The sequence below is a fragment of the Neocloeon triangulifer genome, unplaced genomic scaffold, assembly GCF_031216515.1.
Source record: "Neocloeon triangulifer isolate White Clay Creek 2 clone unplaced genomic scaffold, ASM3121651v1 ptg000003l, whole genome shotgun sequence".
In the NCBI taxonomy this organism is placed as follows: domain Eukaryota; kingdom Metazoa; phylum Arthropoda; class Insecta; order Ephemeroptera; family Baetidae; genus Neocloeon; species Neocloeon triangulifer.
This window is the reverse complement of record NW_026775546.1, coordinates 7,776,072-7,790,686: the sequence shown is the minus strand read 5'-3', so window position 1 is coordinate 7,790,686 and position 14,615 is coordinate 7,776,072. Positions and strand designations below refer to the sequence as shown.

At 40.5% G+C, this 14,615-nt stretch overlaps 2 protein-coding genes across 8 annotated transcripts; both read left to right on the top strand.

Annotated features, from left to right (window-relative positions):
* Positions 1–288: 288 nt before the first annotated feature.
* LOC132192730 (acyl-CoA synthetase short-chain family member 3, mitochondrial) lies at positions 289–4,228 on the top strand. 3 transcript variants are annotated; one of them, XM_059612824.1, is made up of 14 exons: positions 809–851; positions 939–1,031; positions 1,272–1,491; positions 1,544–1,688; positions 1,749–1,893; positions 2,116–2,477; positions 2,532–2,749; positions 2,803–2,913; positions 2,982–3,054; positions 3,116–3,242; positions 3,289–3,434; positions 3,491–3,713; positions 3,771–3,946; positions 4,008–4,228. In XM_059612824.1, the coding sequence occupies exons 2-14, from the start codon at positions 977–979 to the stop codon at positions 4,101–4,103; spliced, it is 2,097 nt and encodes a 698-aa protein (XP_059468807.1). In that variant the 5' UTR covers positions 809–851; positions 939–976; the 3' UTR covers positions 4,104–4,228. The 3 variants fall into 3 exon arrangements, with proteins under 3 accessions (XP_059468805.1, XP_059468807.1, XP_059468806.1); XM_059612822.1 differs by having other exon boundaries at positions 289–1,031; XM_059612823.1 differs by lacking the exons at positions 809–851; positions 939–1,031 and adding an exon at positions 1,159–1,222.
* Positions 4,229–4,596: 368 nt separating this feature from the next.
* Positions 4,597–14,416, top strand: LOC132192383 (intersectin-1). 5 transcript variants are annotated; one of them, XM_059612320.1, is made up of 30 exons: positions 4,597–4,736; positions 4,909–4,951; positions 5,085–5,247; positions 5,307–5,596; positions 5,702–6,242; positions 6,346–6,593; positions 6,647–6,797; positions 6,847–6,969; positions 7,022–7,160; positions 7,217–7,356; positions 7,411–7,528; positions 7,585–7,758; positions 7,814–7,982; positions 8,040–8,289; positions 8,354–8,664; positions 8,722–8,906; positions 9,068–9,187; positions 9,282–9,341; positions 9,754–10,030; positions 10,169–10,345; positions 11,670–11,767; positions 11,856–11,962; positions 12,031–12,103; positions 12,158–12,364; positions 12,419–12,658; positions 12,713–12,847; positions 12,913–13,105; positions 13,435–13,518; positions 13,607–13,777; positions 13,830–14,416. In XM_059612320.1, exons 2-30 carry the CDS (start codon positions 4,945–4,947, stop codon positions 14,012–14,014), a joined length of 5,136 nt encoding a protein of 1,711 aa, XP_059468303.1. In that variant the 5' UTR covers positions 4,597–4,736; positions 4,909–4,944; the 3' UTR covers positions 14,015–14,416. The 5 variants fall into 5 exon arrangements, with proteins under 5 accessions (XP_059468303.1, XP_059468304.1, XP_059468305.1 ...); XM_059612321.1 differs by lacking the exon at positions 13,435–13,518 and adding an exon at positions 13,166–13,240; XM_059612322.1 differs by lacking the exon at positions 4,909–4,951.
* The last annotated feature ends 199 nt before the right edge of the window (positions 14,417–14,615 follow it).

Below are 14,615 nucleotides of genomic sequence, written 5' to 3'. Positions count from 1 at the left end.
TTAAGAATAATAATACGATTGGCGCCACGTTTTGTGACTCGGAAATTTATAATATATTTTGCGATAGCTGCTGATATTTGTACTGATCATTTTTATATTTGTATAAATAAAAAATAATTGCCGAATGCGTTTTAGAAAAGGTCTAAGTACATTTCAAAAATTCCTTTTTCTTTTCTTCAGCCTTGTAAATTTGTCCCCCAGAATATTCAAATTATTCATTTGACAGACCTTGATTGTTTTGACTCGGCTTCCTGTCTTCGTGTTATTGGAAGCAAAATAATTTTGAATCAGACAGTGATTGGAGACTTGTTCTGAATATAATTTCTTCCAAATAATTTTTATCCTCATAAAATCGCACCAATTTATCCTTGCGAAAATTTTATTTTTGTAACAAAAATTTCTCTACCATAAATTTAAAAATAAAAATTGCGTATTTTTAAAAGATTGATCAAAAGAGATAATTAAAATAATGTGTCGTTAAACTAAATTGATTACTTATAAATTCCATTATTTTATTAAAATATTATCGTAATATAATGCAATTTTATGCATTATTATTACTAAACGCGCCTTGGAGCAAAGGAGCGTTTGCTTAAAAAGAGGCTTGCCGAGGCGCGGTTTGACCACGGAGCGCGTCAAGGCACCGTTCTGATACTCTGCGTAATATGTTTCTACTTCCGCAAGCTTCCTTGAGGACCCACTGCTTTTACTATGTCCTCTGTCAATTCATTATAATTTTACTTTCATTGTGGTGGGGCTGAATTTTCAATCGATTGCGTGGGAAAATATTTATTCAAATTATCTCTAAACTTTTGACGCTTGACTTTTAATTCCGTGGCACTCGCAAAAGGGTAAGTGCAACATTTAAATTTGTGACAAATTCTTTTATTGATTTTGATAGAAATTTTAAAATTAAATTATGTTATCTACCATGACAGACACAAGACTAAGTGAGCTTACCACGGACAAGACAGATATGGAAAAGAAAGCTGAAGGTTGGGGCATCCCTCCTGAAAATCCAGAAAAAGCAGGTTGGATATTTTTCAAATATATAATAGAAAATTTCAGTGTAAAGTACTCTCGGTCATTGGTCTTTTTATTCATTTTTTATTCAAGCACCACACAAAGAGCGGATGCATTATGAAATAATTTCTTATTTCAATGCACTCGGTGCGCTTATTGCATTTTAGTTCCAGTATAATGCATATACTATCAAAGCTCTGTAAGCTTAAAATTTTTTAGAAACTTAAATTTTACTTTTTATTTTCCAGACATTCCGTCGGAAGACGAGGAAACGGAAGAAGTGAGGAAAAAAGCCAGAGAGACAAGTAAGAGAATAGTTCCAGCAGGAGAGCTGGATGCTTACCACAGAGTGATGAAGCGGAGCCTCCAAGAGCCCGAGGTCTTCTGGGCAGAGGTGGCCAGTGAGATTAGCTGGAGCAAACCTTGGGACAAGGTGCTCGACAACTCCAAAGAGCCCTTTTCTCAATGGTAAGAATTGAAAATAAAAATAATATTTGATAAAAATTATTTTGCTTCCTAGGTTTTGTGGCGGAGAGCTGAATGTGTGCTACAATGCTGTAGACAGGCACGTCCTGGCAGGACGGGGGGACAAAGTGGCCCTTATCCATGATAGCCCTGTCACCAACTCGTTGAGACATGTCACTTACCGAGAACTGCAGCAACAAGTAACAAATTTAATTAAACTAAAATTAAAGGAAAATTTGTCATAAATTCCAAATTTTTAGGTCAGTCTGTTGGCTGGTGCCCTTCTGAACCTAGACGTCATTAAAGGTGACAGGGTGCTGATTTACATGCCCATGATTCCGGAGGCAATTTTCGCAATGCTTGCATCGGCCAGAATCGGTGCCATTCACTCTGTAGTTTTTGGAGGTTAGTGTTGACGTAAACTATTTAATTGAATATTATTTGTCATTAATACCGCAATATCGAATCTATAATATATAGAAAGTAAAATAGTCGAGATAATTTTTTTTTTTAAAATTGCACAAATAGTTTTTACCTCTCTACGAAAATTATTTTTTGTGTTGCTTTTACAAGAAATCACGTTTAGGCGGCTTTATGTATTTTTAATTTTTTATTTAACTTTTTTAGGCTTTGCTGCCAGGGAGCTGTGCGCCCGTCTGGAGCACTGCCGCCCCAAAGTGGTGATTTTGGCTAATTGCGGTGTTGAGCCGACCAGGGTGGTGCCGTATCGAGCCATCCTGCACCAGGCGTTGGCCATGTGCCGCTCATCCATCCTGGAGCCGCCGCCAGGGGAGGGCATAACCTGCCTCCTGTACCAACGCCCTGGCATCTTTTGCCCCACCACCCCCACCGCCCTCCTGCCTCCGGGAGTGCGCATCGTGGCTTGGGAGGCCGCCTTGGCCAGAGCTTGTCCCGCGCCCTGTGTGCCGGTCGAGTCTTCGCACCCCCTCTACATTCTCTACACCTCAGGCACCACAGCTCATCCAAAAGTAATGTAGTAGAATTAATTGAAAAACAAAAATATATTTTGAAATTTTTATAAGGGTGTGCTGCGACCTTCCGGGGGACATGCAGCCGTTCTGGGGTGGACCATGCGGAAAATCTATGGCATGAAACCTGATGACGTTTGGTGGGCTGCATCTGACATGGGATGGGTGGTGGGACACTCGTACATTTGCTATGCGCCTTTGATCAACGGAAACACATCTTTGATGTACGAAGGGAAACCTGACAGGACTCCTGATGCTGGCCAATATTTCAGGTTGGTGTTCTTTTTGAATGGCCAAGGAATGTTTCCTGAATTTTTAAATTTAGGCTAATCGAGCGCCACCGAGTTAGCGCCCTTTTCACTGCTCCTACGGCTTTAAGAATAATCAAACGAGAGGATCCGGGAGTTGCTTTAGGCAAAAAGCATGACTTTAAATCGTGAGTAGAATTTCATATTTATAAGTATTTTATTTTTTAAATCCTTTAATAATTTTATTTAAAAACAGCCTCAAATACCTTTTTGTTGCTGGCGAATATTGTGATTCTGAGACGAGACTTTGGGCTGAGCAGGCTTTCAAGGCAAGCTACTCATTTTTGTTCTTAATCAATTTTATTCATTTTCCGATTTTATCTCATTCAGGTGCCAGTTTTGAATCACTGGTGGCAAACGGAAACTGGCCACGCCATCACAGCCACTTGTGTTGGTTTCGGACATTCCCTGAAGCCCCCAGAATTTAGCACTGGGTTACCCTTTCCTGGTTTTGATGGTAGAAGCTTAAATTAAAATATTCCTTATTTTAAGTTTTTTTCCAGTGAGAGTTTTGAGAGAGGATGGTACTGAAGCCAATCGATGTGAGCTTGGACGAATTGCGTGCAAGTTGCCGCTGCCGCCAGGTGTCATGAGCACCCTTTACGAAGCCAACGGCAGGTTCAAAACCACATACTTCAGCAAATATGAGGTTCATTTTCCAACTTGAATTCCTTCTTTCAATATTAAAATTCGTGTTTAAAACAGGGATACTATGATACCATGGACGCAGGGTACATTGACAACGATGGCTACGTTTATGTAACAGCCAGAGACGACGATATAATTAATGTTGCTGGGCACAGACTTTCAACGAACGCCATCGAAGATGTTGTCATGACCCACCCGTGTGTTGTGGATGCTGCTGTGGTTGGAGTCCCAGATGCTACAAAGGGACATACACCCCTCTGCCTCTATGTTATGGCCCCTGGTTAGAATTAAAAATATAAAATAAAATAAGCATTTTTTACATAAAAATGAATATCAGGAAACTGCCTTGGTGAAGAAGATTTGAACACTGAATTGTTCCAACTGGTGAGGGAAATGATAGGGCCCATCGCTTCATTCAACAAAGCTGTAGCTGTTCAGGCGATTCCAAGAACTCGATCGGGCAAAATTCCTCGCAATTCAATTTCTCAGCTTGCTTCGTCAAGTCTTAAAAAGGTAGTAAAACCATAAAATTTTCATTTTTTAATTAGTTGGTTAAATGACGCTGTTTCTTTAGATACCCAGCACTGTTGAGGATCCGAATGTTTACTTTGAATTAGCAACAACGCTGCAAAGAATAGGCCTTGCCAATAACAACGCTAAGCTACGATAAAATTTTTACATCTTGATTATGATGTTTGCAAACTTTTTTGGGAATTTTATTATATGTTGTGAAATTTTTGTATTTAATGATAATGATATAAGGAAATAAAGTTCTTAATTTTTTTAGATATCATATTATAATAATTTAATTAAAATTATTCAGTTTACACTTGAACATAAAAATGATGGTAAAAATAAACCAACTCCTTTTTATCTAACATAAGTCTAAACCGCACCGCGTGTTGCAATAAGAGCAATATTAAAATTATTGCGCATTTATTCCCGCCACTTGATTTCCATTTAAGTGTTGCCAAAATAATATAAAACTAAGCATTTAAATCGTGATTCAATTCGATGAAAATTTTACGTATTTTTCACATTTTACCAAAAATAAAAAGCATATTTTTATTTATTGCAAAAGATATTGATTGAAAATAGATCAAAGAAGAACTACAAAAACAGCATCAAGAAGAGACGTCTGTTTTTTTAAGGTTGGCAGCGCTGCCACCTATTTCGAGTGATTCGATCGATTATCAACCTCTCCGAAGTGGGTGTATTTGGTGCCCCAAAAAAGAGTAAAATTTCTTAAAATCGGCTAAAAAATCAGCATGGAAACATTTTAGACAACGAAAATTAACACTCGGTAATTACCTACCATTGAATCTGGCTCGGAAAATCCTATTTCTTAAACTCATAACCGGCAGGAAGTTTCTCTTGAAAATGGTCCACACATCTGTCAAAATCGAGCTTTGTCATTGTTTTTCTCACATTTCTACGGTTCATTTTGAGTAATTTGTCTGCAATTCTCCTTTCAGTGACTGCTCCGAACAACCGATCGAAATTTCTTTAAAATGGCAGGCAAGTTGCAAAATTGTAAACTATTCTCGTTATCGCGCTTTCATAAGGCTATAGTTGCTTTGAGTTTCCGCATAATTTGACTCACTTTTCACCGCATTAATCATTCTTCTTTTTTAACTCTGGTAAATTACAGGAATGCCAGCTGCAGATCCGTGGGTCATCGTGCCCAAGGAACGAGAACGATTTGAAATGCAGTTCCAAGGACTGAAGCCCATCAACGGCCACATTACTGGCGACCAAGCTAAGGGATTTCTCCTCCAGTCCCAACTCCCACCGCCGGTTCTCGGCCAGATATGGTTCTCCAAATCACAAACAATAAAACAAAATTATTTTATTACCCAATTATTTATTTTAGGGGACTGGCTGACCGAGATGCCGACGGTCGAATGGACATCAAGGAATTCAGCATTGCCTGCAAGTTGATCATGCTCAAGCTGCGAGGCATTGAGGTGCCCAAAGTACTTCCCTCCTCTCTACTGGCCTCTCTGGTGTCACCAGCCACCTCCGTTGGCACTCCACCCATGGCTGCAGGGACCCCACCTATGGTTCCGCCACCGCCAAAAGTTGCGAACACCCCTCCAGCTATTATCCCCATGTCTGTGGTTCCTCCGATGGCTGCTCCGGTCGTGCCGCAAATGTCTCACGGTCAGAAAAAAAATTGAAAAATTAGAAGAGAACTAGAATAAAAATCAATTTTAACATTAAATTTTTCTTATCTGATTTGTCAACTTTGTTCTTTTAAACTTGCAGCTCCTCCTGCTGTTCCACCGGCACCTTACATTGCTCACCAAGCTGCAGTTCCTCTGCCCGGCATGGTGCCCCAGCAGATGATGCAGCCGCAGATGATGCCCATGGTGGCCCAGCAAACGCCCATGGGGATGACAATGGTGCCCCAGGTTCCCAACCAGCAGATGATGCAGATGGGCGCCCAGGTGGTGCCTCCGCAGGTGGTGCCCATGGTGGCCCACCCAACTGTTCTGCCCTCACAGCCCAGTTTAGGGACGCCGCCCCTCATGTCTCCCCCGATCGCTGAAGTTGTTCCTCCTGTTGTCCCGATGGCCCCACCTGCAGTTCCCCCGCCCCCAGACGTGGTCAAGCAGCGCTCGGGATCAGTGGCGAGCACTGACCTGAATTCACCTCTAGACTGGTCAGTACCGCACCAGTCGAAGCTGCGCTACACCCAGGTCTTTAATTCCAACGATAGAACCAGGTGCGGACACCTGACTGGCGCCCAAGCCAGGAATATTCTCATCCAGTGGCGTCTCCCGCAGGCAACTTTGGCTCAGATTTGGTTAGTCAGTTTTCTTTGATTAAAATATTTCTATTGAAGAATTGGTTTTAGAAATTATGGAAGTAAAAACAGGAAAAAAAATGTAAATGTTTTTTTTAATTAGGTCTCTCTCTGATTTGGATGCTGATGGACGTCTCTCTTGTGACGAATTTGTGCTCGCTATGCATCTTTGTGAGATTTCCAGCAAGGGAGAGAAAATTCCCACTGCTCTGCCGCCAGATTTGATTCCTCCCTCGTTCAGGAGAGGTCGCGTAGGAAGCATCAAGACCGTTAGTGGAACTACCACTCCGACTGGAATTCAGTCGGGACCTGCAAGTGTTGACGGGGACCTGGGCAGCCCCACCAGCCAATGTAAATTTAAGCACACTAAAATAAAAAATTATCCTAATGAATTAAAAATATAGCTTCCTTTGAGGACAAGAGAAAGAAGAATTACGAGAAGGGACAGGCAGAGTTGGAAAGACGCCGACGGGCGCTGCTGGAAATCCAGAAAAAGGAGCAGGAGGAACGCGAAAGAAAGGAGAGGGAAGATTATGAAAAGAAGGAAAAGCTTAGGTATATCTATGTTCAATATTTCAAGTTGAAATTCATTGAAGTTTTTAAGGTTGGAGCAAGAGAGAAAGAGGCAGGAGGAAATAGAGCAGCAGTTGATGATGCAAAAGGAAATGGAGGAGAAGCAAGAGGAGGAACGCATGAGAGCTCAGGAGCAGAAAGAAGCAGCTAGGAAGTACTGATTTTTTTTCCTTAAGTGAACCATATATTTAACCACAAATTTGCAGGGAAATGGAAAGACAGAGGCAGCTGGAGTGGGAGAAACAGAGGAGCCAAGAGTTGCAGCAACAGAGACAGAAAGAGCAGGAAAGGGTTTTGCAGCTGAAGGCTCAAAACCAGAACTTGGGAATCGAGTTGTCTCAAAGAGTAATTCTATTCACAGTTTTACTAAAAATTATTTTCTAATTTTCTTTCATTTGCAGAGTGAAAAGGTTAAGGAGCTGTCACAGAAGATCTCCGAGACAAGGGCTGCAGTTTCCGCAGTCAAGACAACGATCGATGGAATGAGAGCCACCAGAGATGAGCAAATGACAGAAATGAGCACTTTGAAGGCTAAATTGAGGTAACTTCAACAACGCATATAAATTTACAAACTGGATAAAAATGGAATTTGCAGAGAGCAAAACAATCGATTGGTGATGCTGTCTCAAGAAAAGGCCCGCATGGACGCCAGAAACAGGGCCAACTCGGCAGTGGACGGAGCTGATGTAAACCACGCTGTAAACAGCAAGCAGGTACTGAAAAGATTTCCAATTCTGTTTCCAGGGAAATTAATGTTTGTTTTTATTAGGTTGTCTTGAAACAAATGCAAGATAAGCTGAATGAGCAAAATAAGGAGAATGATCAAAAGAAGCAGGATATTAAGAATAACAACGCTGTCTTGTCCGAACTCAGGAAAACTCTCAAGAGTTTGATTGACAATTGTGAGGCCAAATACCCCGCATTTGAGGACAAGAGGCAGAAGGTATGATTTGCCATTTCTAGCGAATGGAACTCTCCATTATGTTTGTATCTGACAGGTTTGCATAATGAAGAATCGAGTGGTGGATGACTACAATGCCCAGTGGGGTGACACGGGCTCAACAAACTGGGGTGCCCAAGAGCAAAACCAAAACACCTGGAACACCGATTCTTCGTGGTCATCAGCACCTGCTGCAGCTCCTCAACCCGAAGCAACTCCTGTTGAAGGTACCAAATTTTTTTAAATAACTATCAGACTTTGGAGATTAATTTGAAAAAAACCAGCTGTTCCTGGCATGACAAGATACAGAGCTCTCTTTGAGTTTGTTGCCCGAAATGGCGATGAATTGTCCTTCCAGCCAGGCGATGTCATTCTGGTTCCCGATGACCACAATGCCGAACCTGGTTGGTATGCGGGCAAACTTCGAGACGCCACTGGCTGGTTCCCCGAATCTTATGTCGAAAGGATAGACATGGAGGTGGTCTCGAATGGCAATGTGGCTGCTGTCGAGACCGAGGAAAGAAAGCCACTTGAGTGAGTTTTCTTGTTGTTGAGTTTGGAATGTTTGGATGTTAAAGATAATTTGTTTGAAAATTAGGGGAATCGCAGAGGTGCCTGAAACGACCAGTGACAACGGCTCTTTGTCCGACAGTGGACCTGTTGTTGCCGATTTGGCTTCGACTCCAATTCTCGGCACTGGTCAGACCATGCCGAACGTTTTTGCTCGCACGCTTTACTCCTTCAAGGGCAAGAGGGCAAGCTACCTGTCTTTCAGCAAAGGAGAAATCATCACAGTGCATGAGCAGCAGGACCAGTGGAGCTACGGAGAGCTCGGGGGCCTGCAGGGTTGGTTCCCCAACACATATGTCAAAATCGAAGATGCTGTCAAAACTGAATCTGCCGAAGGAGGTGTGATGAAATTTTAGATTTCAAAATAAAATTAGAAATAATACCATTTATTTCCAGAATATTACATGGCCATGTATCCGTATCAATCAGCAGAGCAAGGAGATCTCAGCTTCAACCAGGGTGAGGTCATTTTTGTTTCCAAAAAGGACGGAGAGTGGTGGACGGGAACAATTGCTGGGGAAAGAACGGGCCTTTTCCCTGCCAGCTACGTCTCCAAAATCGAAACTCAGGAAGCGCCAGAGGTATGTAGGAAAGATTTTAATTTTCTTTTATCAGCAAAAATACAAATCTTTACAGAACCAGTAGAAAGCTATATATATTTAGAATTGTAAGCTCTTGTTTTAAATTAACATGAAAATTTTGTGCGTGTGCTTTTGCTTATGGCACTAACTGCTGTGCTCAGAACAATGCTGTCGATATCAACGCCGCCGTGGCTGCGGTTGCAGCCTCGCAGGAGACGCAGGCGGAGAAATCAGCCCTGCACGATGAGGTCACGCAGATCACAGAGCAGCAAAACTTCAAGGTAGCGCTTAATTTGTTGCTAGACCTGATGATAGGCTTGCCTGAGATTTTGTTTAAATAACACTGTGTGGTCTGACTTTGGTGTGGAATTTCAGGCCAAAACCGAGTCCGTCACCACGCCCGACTCGCTCACCTCCAAGTCGCCTTTGCCTCAGGTAATTTTCTCGAGTTTGATTTTTCAACATAACTGAATTATGATGGTTAACCATAGCTGTCAATGGCGTCTCCAAACTCTCTCTTTCCGCCAGATCTTTTCGTTCTTAAGTCGCCCAGTAAGGTACAAGCGCGATTTTTGCAGACGAGTCGAATTTCTATGTATATTTTTCTCTACTTTTCTCTCTTCAATTAACCCGCAGGAATGAGTCGCCTGGCTACCTTTTGATACTGTAGCATGCGTCGATCAAAGTTATTTGTCCTTTAATATAAAAAAATTAAATTATTTCAGTAATCTTCTTAAATTATCTCTGTCTTCTGTATCTACACTTTGTTTTTGTAATTCCCACTCAAAATTAGCTCCATATTTCCATCAGACTTTTCCTTAAAATTAATTTAAATTTGAATTTTTAGGGCAAAGGCAAGAAGCCTGAGATTGCCCAGGTCTTGGCGCCATACAAGGCAACAAGCACTGAGCAGCTGAGTTTGAACCGAGGCCAGTTGGTGATGGTCCGTAAGAAGACATCGACCGGCTGGTGGGAGGGCGAGCTTCAGGCCAAGGGAAAGAAGCGCCAGGTGGGCTGGTTCCCAGCCTCCTATGTCAAACTGCTCGTGTCCTCGGGCACGGCTAGTGGCCGCACCACCCCTACGGCCAGATTCAGGGACACTCCTAGCCCCATGCCGGGAAAAGGTATAGTAAAGAAAGATTATTTCTAGCAATCATGAAGTAAATGGTCATTTATATACAAAATTTGGATTTAGAGCAAGAAAAATTTTACAAATACAACAGTAATTTTTTTTCAAACAAATTTATTTCAAAAATTTGCAGATCGTGTAATTGCCATGTATTCGTATGTGGCTCAAAACTCTGACGAACTGAGCTTCGATAAGGATGAGGTGATCACCGTCACTTCTCGAGACGATCCCTCATGGTGGAAGGGCGAACTTCAGGGTCAGGTCGGCCTCTTCCCAAGCAACTACGTCTCGGCCATCCCCACAGATAACTGTAAGTGTCAAGTTTCTCTCCCTTGAAATTCTGGCAGGGCTCCTTTCATTTGATTTGCACACGTTTATATCCTTTGGCCCGGAAAAGAAAAACGTTTTATTGGCATGCACCACTCATTTGGAAGACTGATTTTGATCGGGCGTTTGTTTTCTCTCTTTCTGTGCTTGCTTACACCCCGAAAGGAATCTCAACAAGAGGAGCGACCCCCTAGGAAGATCCAGCCCCTGCAGCGTCTTTTCTCTCTGCCTAGACTGTTCTGGCTTTGGTCTGTGTAGGTTCTCTGTTCAATCAACAGAACTTTGTGTTTGTAAGCGTTCAAGATTGGTCCTTATTACATTGATGTGAAACTTTTGTTGTTTTTTGTCTTAACATGACACAGATCACAGATCGTATTATCAATCTGGAAATTGCAATTCACTGTTAACGTTGGAACGGACCAAATTTCTGTTTTTGTTAATTCAAATTTGATCATTTGAGCTCAGGTTGCAAGATTTTAGCATAATATATCCGATTCGTTAGAAAGCCTATATATAACTTCAAGTTGAATAATTACAAAAGTATAAGATAAAAATAAATAATATCATCAATGTGTGTCTTGTGAAATTCTACTTACACTGCTAATTACGCAAAATGTAGCCGAGCAGCGACTCATTTAGCTTATGAAGGACCGGGAGAACAATTAAATCTGCCGATCCGTCAATTAACAATTGAGGAGTGTCGCGAAAATTATAAATGTAGTCAAGTTGACGCAAATTGTATCAGAGCAGTTTTTTTAGCAATCGCTAAAAATGAGATGATTTTTAGGTCTGGTGATCATTTTTTGCAACTCTTTGTGATCTACTTTAGGTGCTCATTTCAGGTTAAACAGTAATTATTTATGAGAATATGTTCTGAATCTGATTTATATTTTCTTTTGCTCTGAAATTGTTGTTTTTTGAACTGATTTCCACCAATATTATGTTGAACTGCGCTATTTCATTCCATTTGATTTCGCATCTAGATGTTGTGACCATTTGTTGCAAAATTCCTCCATCATTTGTGGATATATAAGTGCTGATTATCAATTACACAATAATAAATTATTACTGTTGAAAGAAAACAACCGACTCTTCTCATTGCAAATTGTACATATTTAAATTATAAATTGCTTACGGCTTCGAAAATTGGAATATCAAGGTAAATAATGAAAACAATTTTTTGCACAAAGGCCCTGCTTGAATATTAAAACGAACAAGAAAAAACACTTCCCGTAATTAAGTAGCTTAGATAGTTGGCGATCGGTTCTGCATGTTCCTTCTCTAAACGTCAGTGCATTGGTTCGCAGCCGAGATGAGCGCCATAGAACGAGCCAGGCAAGGATACATCACCGAGCTGATCGAGACTGAGCAAACCTACATCAACGACATGACCATCGTCCACGAGGTATTTGCCTTAAAACTAATATTTAATAGCAAGCAGTATTTAAAAAAAAGGAAAAATGTAAATTTTAAAATAATATAAAATTTAAAAGGCATTTGAGAAGCCTTTGTTGGAGTCTCAAGTCATCAGCAAGGAGGACGTGGAGAAAATTTTTGTTAACTGGATGGACATTCTTCAGTGCAATTATGTCTTCCTAAGGTTCATAAAAAAAACTTGATTATTTTAATAGAAGAATTAAAAAAAAAATTTATATTGAATTTTGTTAGTGCCCTGAAAGTGAGGAGGGACATGAGTGTTCGAGGCGAAATTCGGATGATTGGAGATATTTTGTGTGAAAATGTATGAATTTTTAATCAAAAAACTTTTATTTTCGGTACTAAAAATTTTCTCTAGCTGCCACGAATGGCCGCCTACGCGAGGTTCTTCAGTTGCCAGTTGCGAGCGGCTGACCTGCTGCAGTACCACACTGAAAACACTCCAGAGTTTAAGTCCTTTGTGCGGCAGTGTGAGATGAACTCTGTGGCTAAAGGGTTGCCTCTCAGCTCCTTCCTCATCAAGCCCATGCAGAGAATCACAAAGTACCCTCTCATCATAAAAAAGGCACAAATTTCTCATTTTCATATAGAGGAAGATGACTCTTTTTCTCATAATTAGATTCTGGAAAACACTCCTGATGATCATCCTGATTACCAAAACCTGCAAGACGCACTTGCAAATGCTGAGGAGTTTTGCGTCCTGGTCAACGAAGGTGTCCGAGAACGGGAAGACTCGGACAGACTCGAGTGGCTTCAAAAACACATTCAGTGTGACCATTTGGAGGAACCCCTCACTTTCAACTCCCTCACAAATCTACTTGGGCCAAGACGATTTGTGCATCATGGTGTTTTAAAAAAAGTACTAAATGAATACAAAATAATAGAAAATAAATTAAATTTTTGAAATTTTTAGGTCAATAGTGGTCGAGAGCTGGTTGGCTTTTTGCTGAATGATTTCCTGCTTTTGGCCAGTCCGACAAAGCCGCTCAAAAGTTTAACTTTCTCTTTTGAGCGGTACAAAGGCAATATGCTGAAAATATACAAAAAGGTATTATTTTCCTATTCTATTAATTTCTTATTTTTCAAAATACTTTGTTTTGAATTCTTGTTCAGCCGTTCTTTTTGAACGAAATAAAATTCAGTGCTGGAAACGAAATTGAAGAGCTGGTGCTGCAGGACGACAGCCGCAGCTACCTGCTGCACACCCCTACCTCGTCCGAGCGGAGCCTGTGGCTGCGAAATTTGACAGAGGCCAAGAAGGCTTTCCTCGAGAAGGAGAGCTCCTTTTTGTTGAGACAGCAGTCAAGTATGTAGTTTAATAAGGAGAAAAAATTAAGACTTTAAAATTTTTGGAAACATTTTATAGAAATGAACAAATTCGGTGCAATCGGCCGAGTGCTGATTGCCATCGTTGAAGCGTCGAATCTCAGCCAAGTCACTGGTAAATCACATGACCGGCTTGTGGCTTGTTTTTGCATGGACTAATTTTTATTATAACTCTCAATAATTTCTAATATTTCTTTTCGGTATGAACTAATTTAACAGTGCACGCGGTTTATCATGGATTTTTTCTTTCTTTTCTTAAATCTTGCTTTTTTAACTTCTGGTTTCTTTCCTTTTCTTTGCATGTTGTAGTTCGGCAGCGCCCTCCTAAGGGTTCTCTCACAGTAAAGCACCTTTCTGGAGAGCACATTCAAAGTACAAATAAAACGGTCACAGGTATAATTACTAATTGCTTTCTAACATGCGCCTGCTATTGGTTTTATTGCAATTTGTCACATGGTGGTAAAAATTTTTCCGTTTCCAGGCAAGTGTGAAATCTTCAGTGAAGTGAGCATGGGATCTCAGGAGAAGCGGACGCCCCTTGCCAACGGGCCCAACCCGAGGTGGAACGCATCAATGCAGTTTTTGGTCAAGGACCTCAACGAAGACACGCTCTGCTTCACCGTGTTCAGCAAAGGCCATTTTGCACCAAATGGTATTTATTATTATAATTTTTATTAAATATTTATATAAAATAATTTGGATAGAATTCCTTGGGCGCGCCGAAATCCGCATCAAAGATATCCCCTTCAACGCAGCGACGGCCTCGACAGGCCCATTCAACACGACCCTTAGTTTGAGAGAAGTCAAGTCAGGCAGCCTAACTGCCAAACTGGATCTCAGGCTGTTCGACACGCCAAACATTCCAAACCACCGACAGAGGCTTATTTGATTGATATTGAGTATCGTTGAGAAGAAAAAATCATCTGGCAGGAAAAGAAACTTTAATTGTTAAGTTTAAACCTATTAGAACTATTTCCGCTCTTTTGAGCTTCAATGTTAACAAGATAGCTTTGTATTTATTTGCAGAGAGAGAACGGTGACTTTAGACTTATACTAATCATGTTAAGGATTTTATTCTATTTTTGCTTTTTTACCAAGCTGCTTATTCATTTAATTGTACTGGAAGTTATCCCAAACTTCTTTGCATCACAATTTTTTTTACAAATTTGTTTAAACGAAATGTATTAATTTAATTTTGTAACATTCCAGTGTATTTTTGGTACCACCTTGAATAAATTTTATTATAATTCAATACTTAAAAAAAAATGCCTTAAAAATATGGATAAAAATTACAATTTGTTAAAAAGAAACTTTATTTAAATAATTCGTTTTAATTCAACTTTTTTATAAATAAAAGTAGCTCAAAAACAAATTGTGCAATAAAAATTGAGTTACAATCGACGCGCACCCGTTTTATTTCACTTTGACCCACTAGCATTGAAAAGTGAATGTGCAACGCGTTTGCTGGTTTGGCCACCGTGAATTAAGAA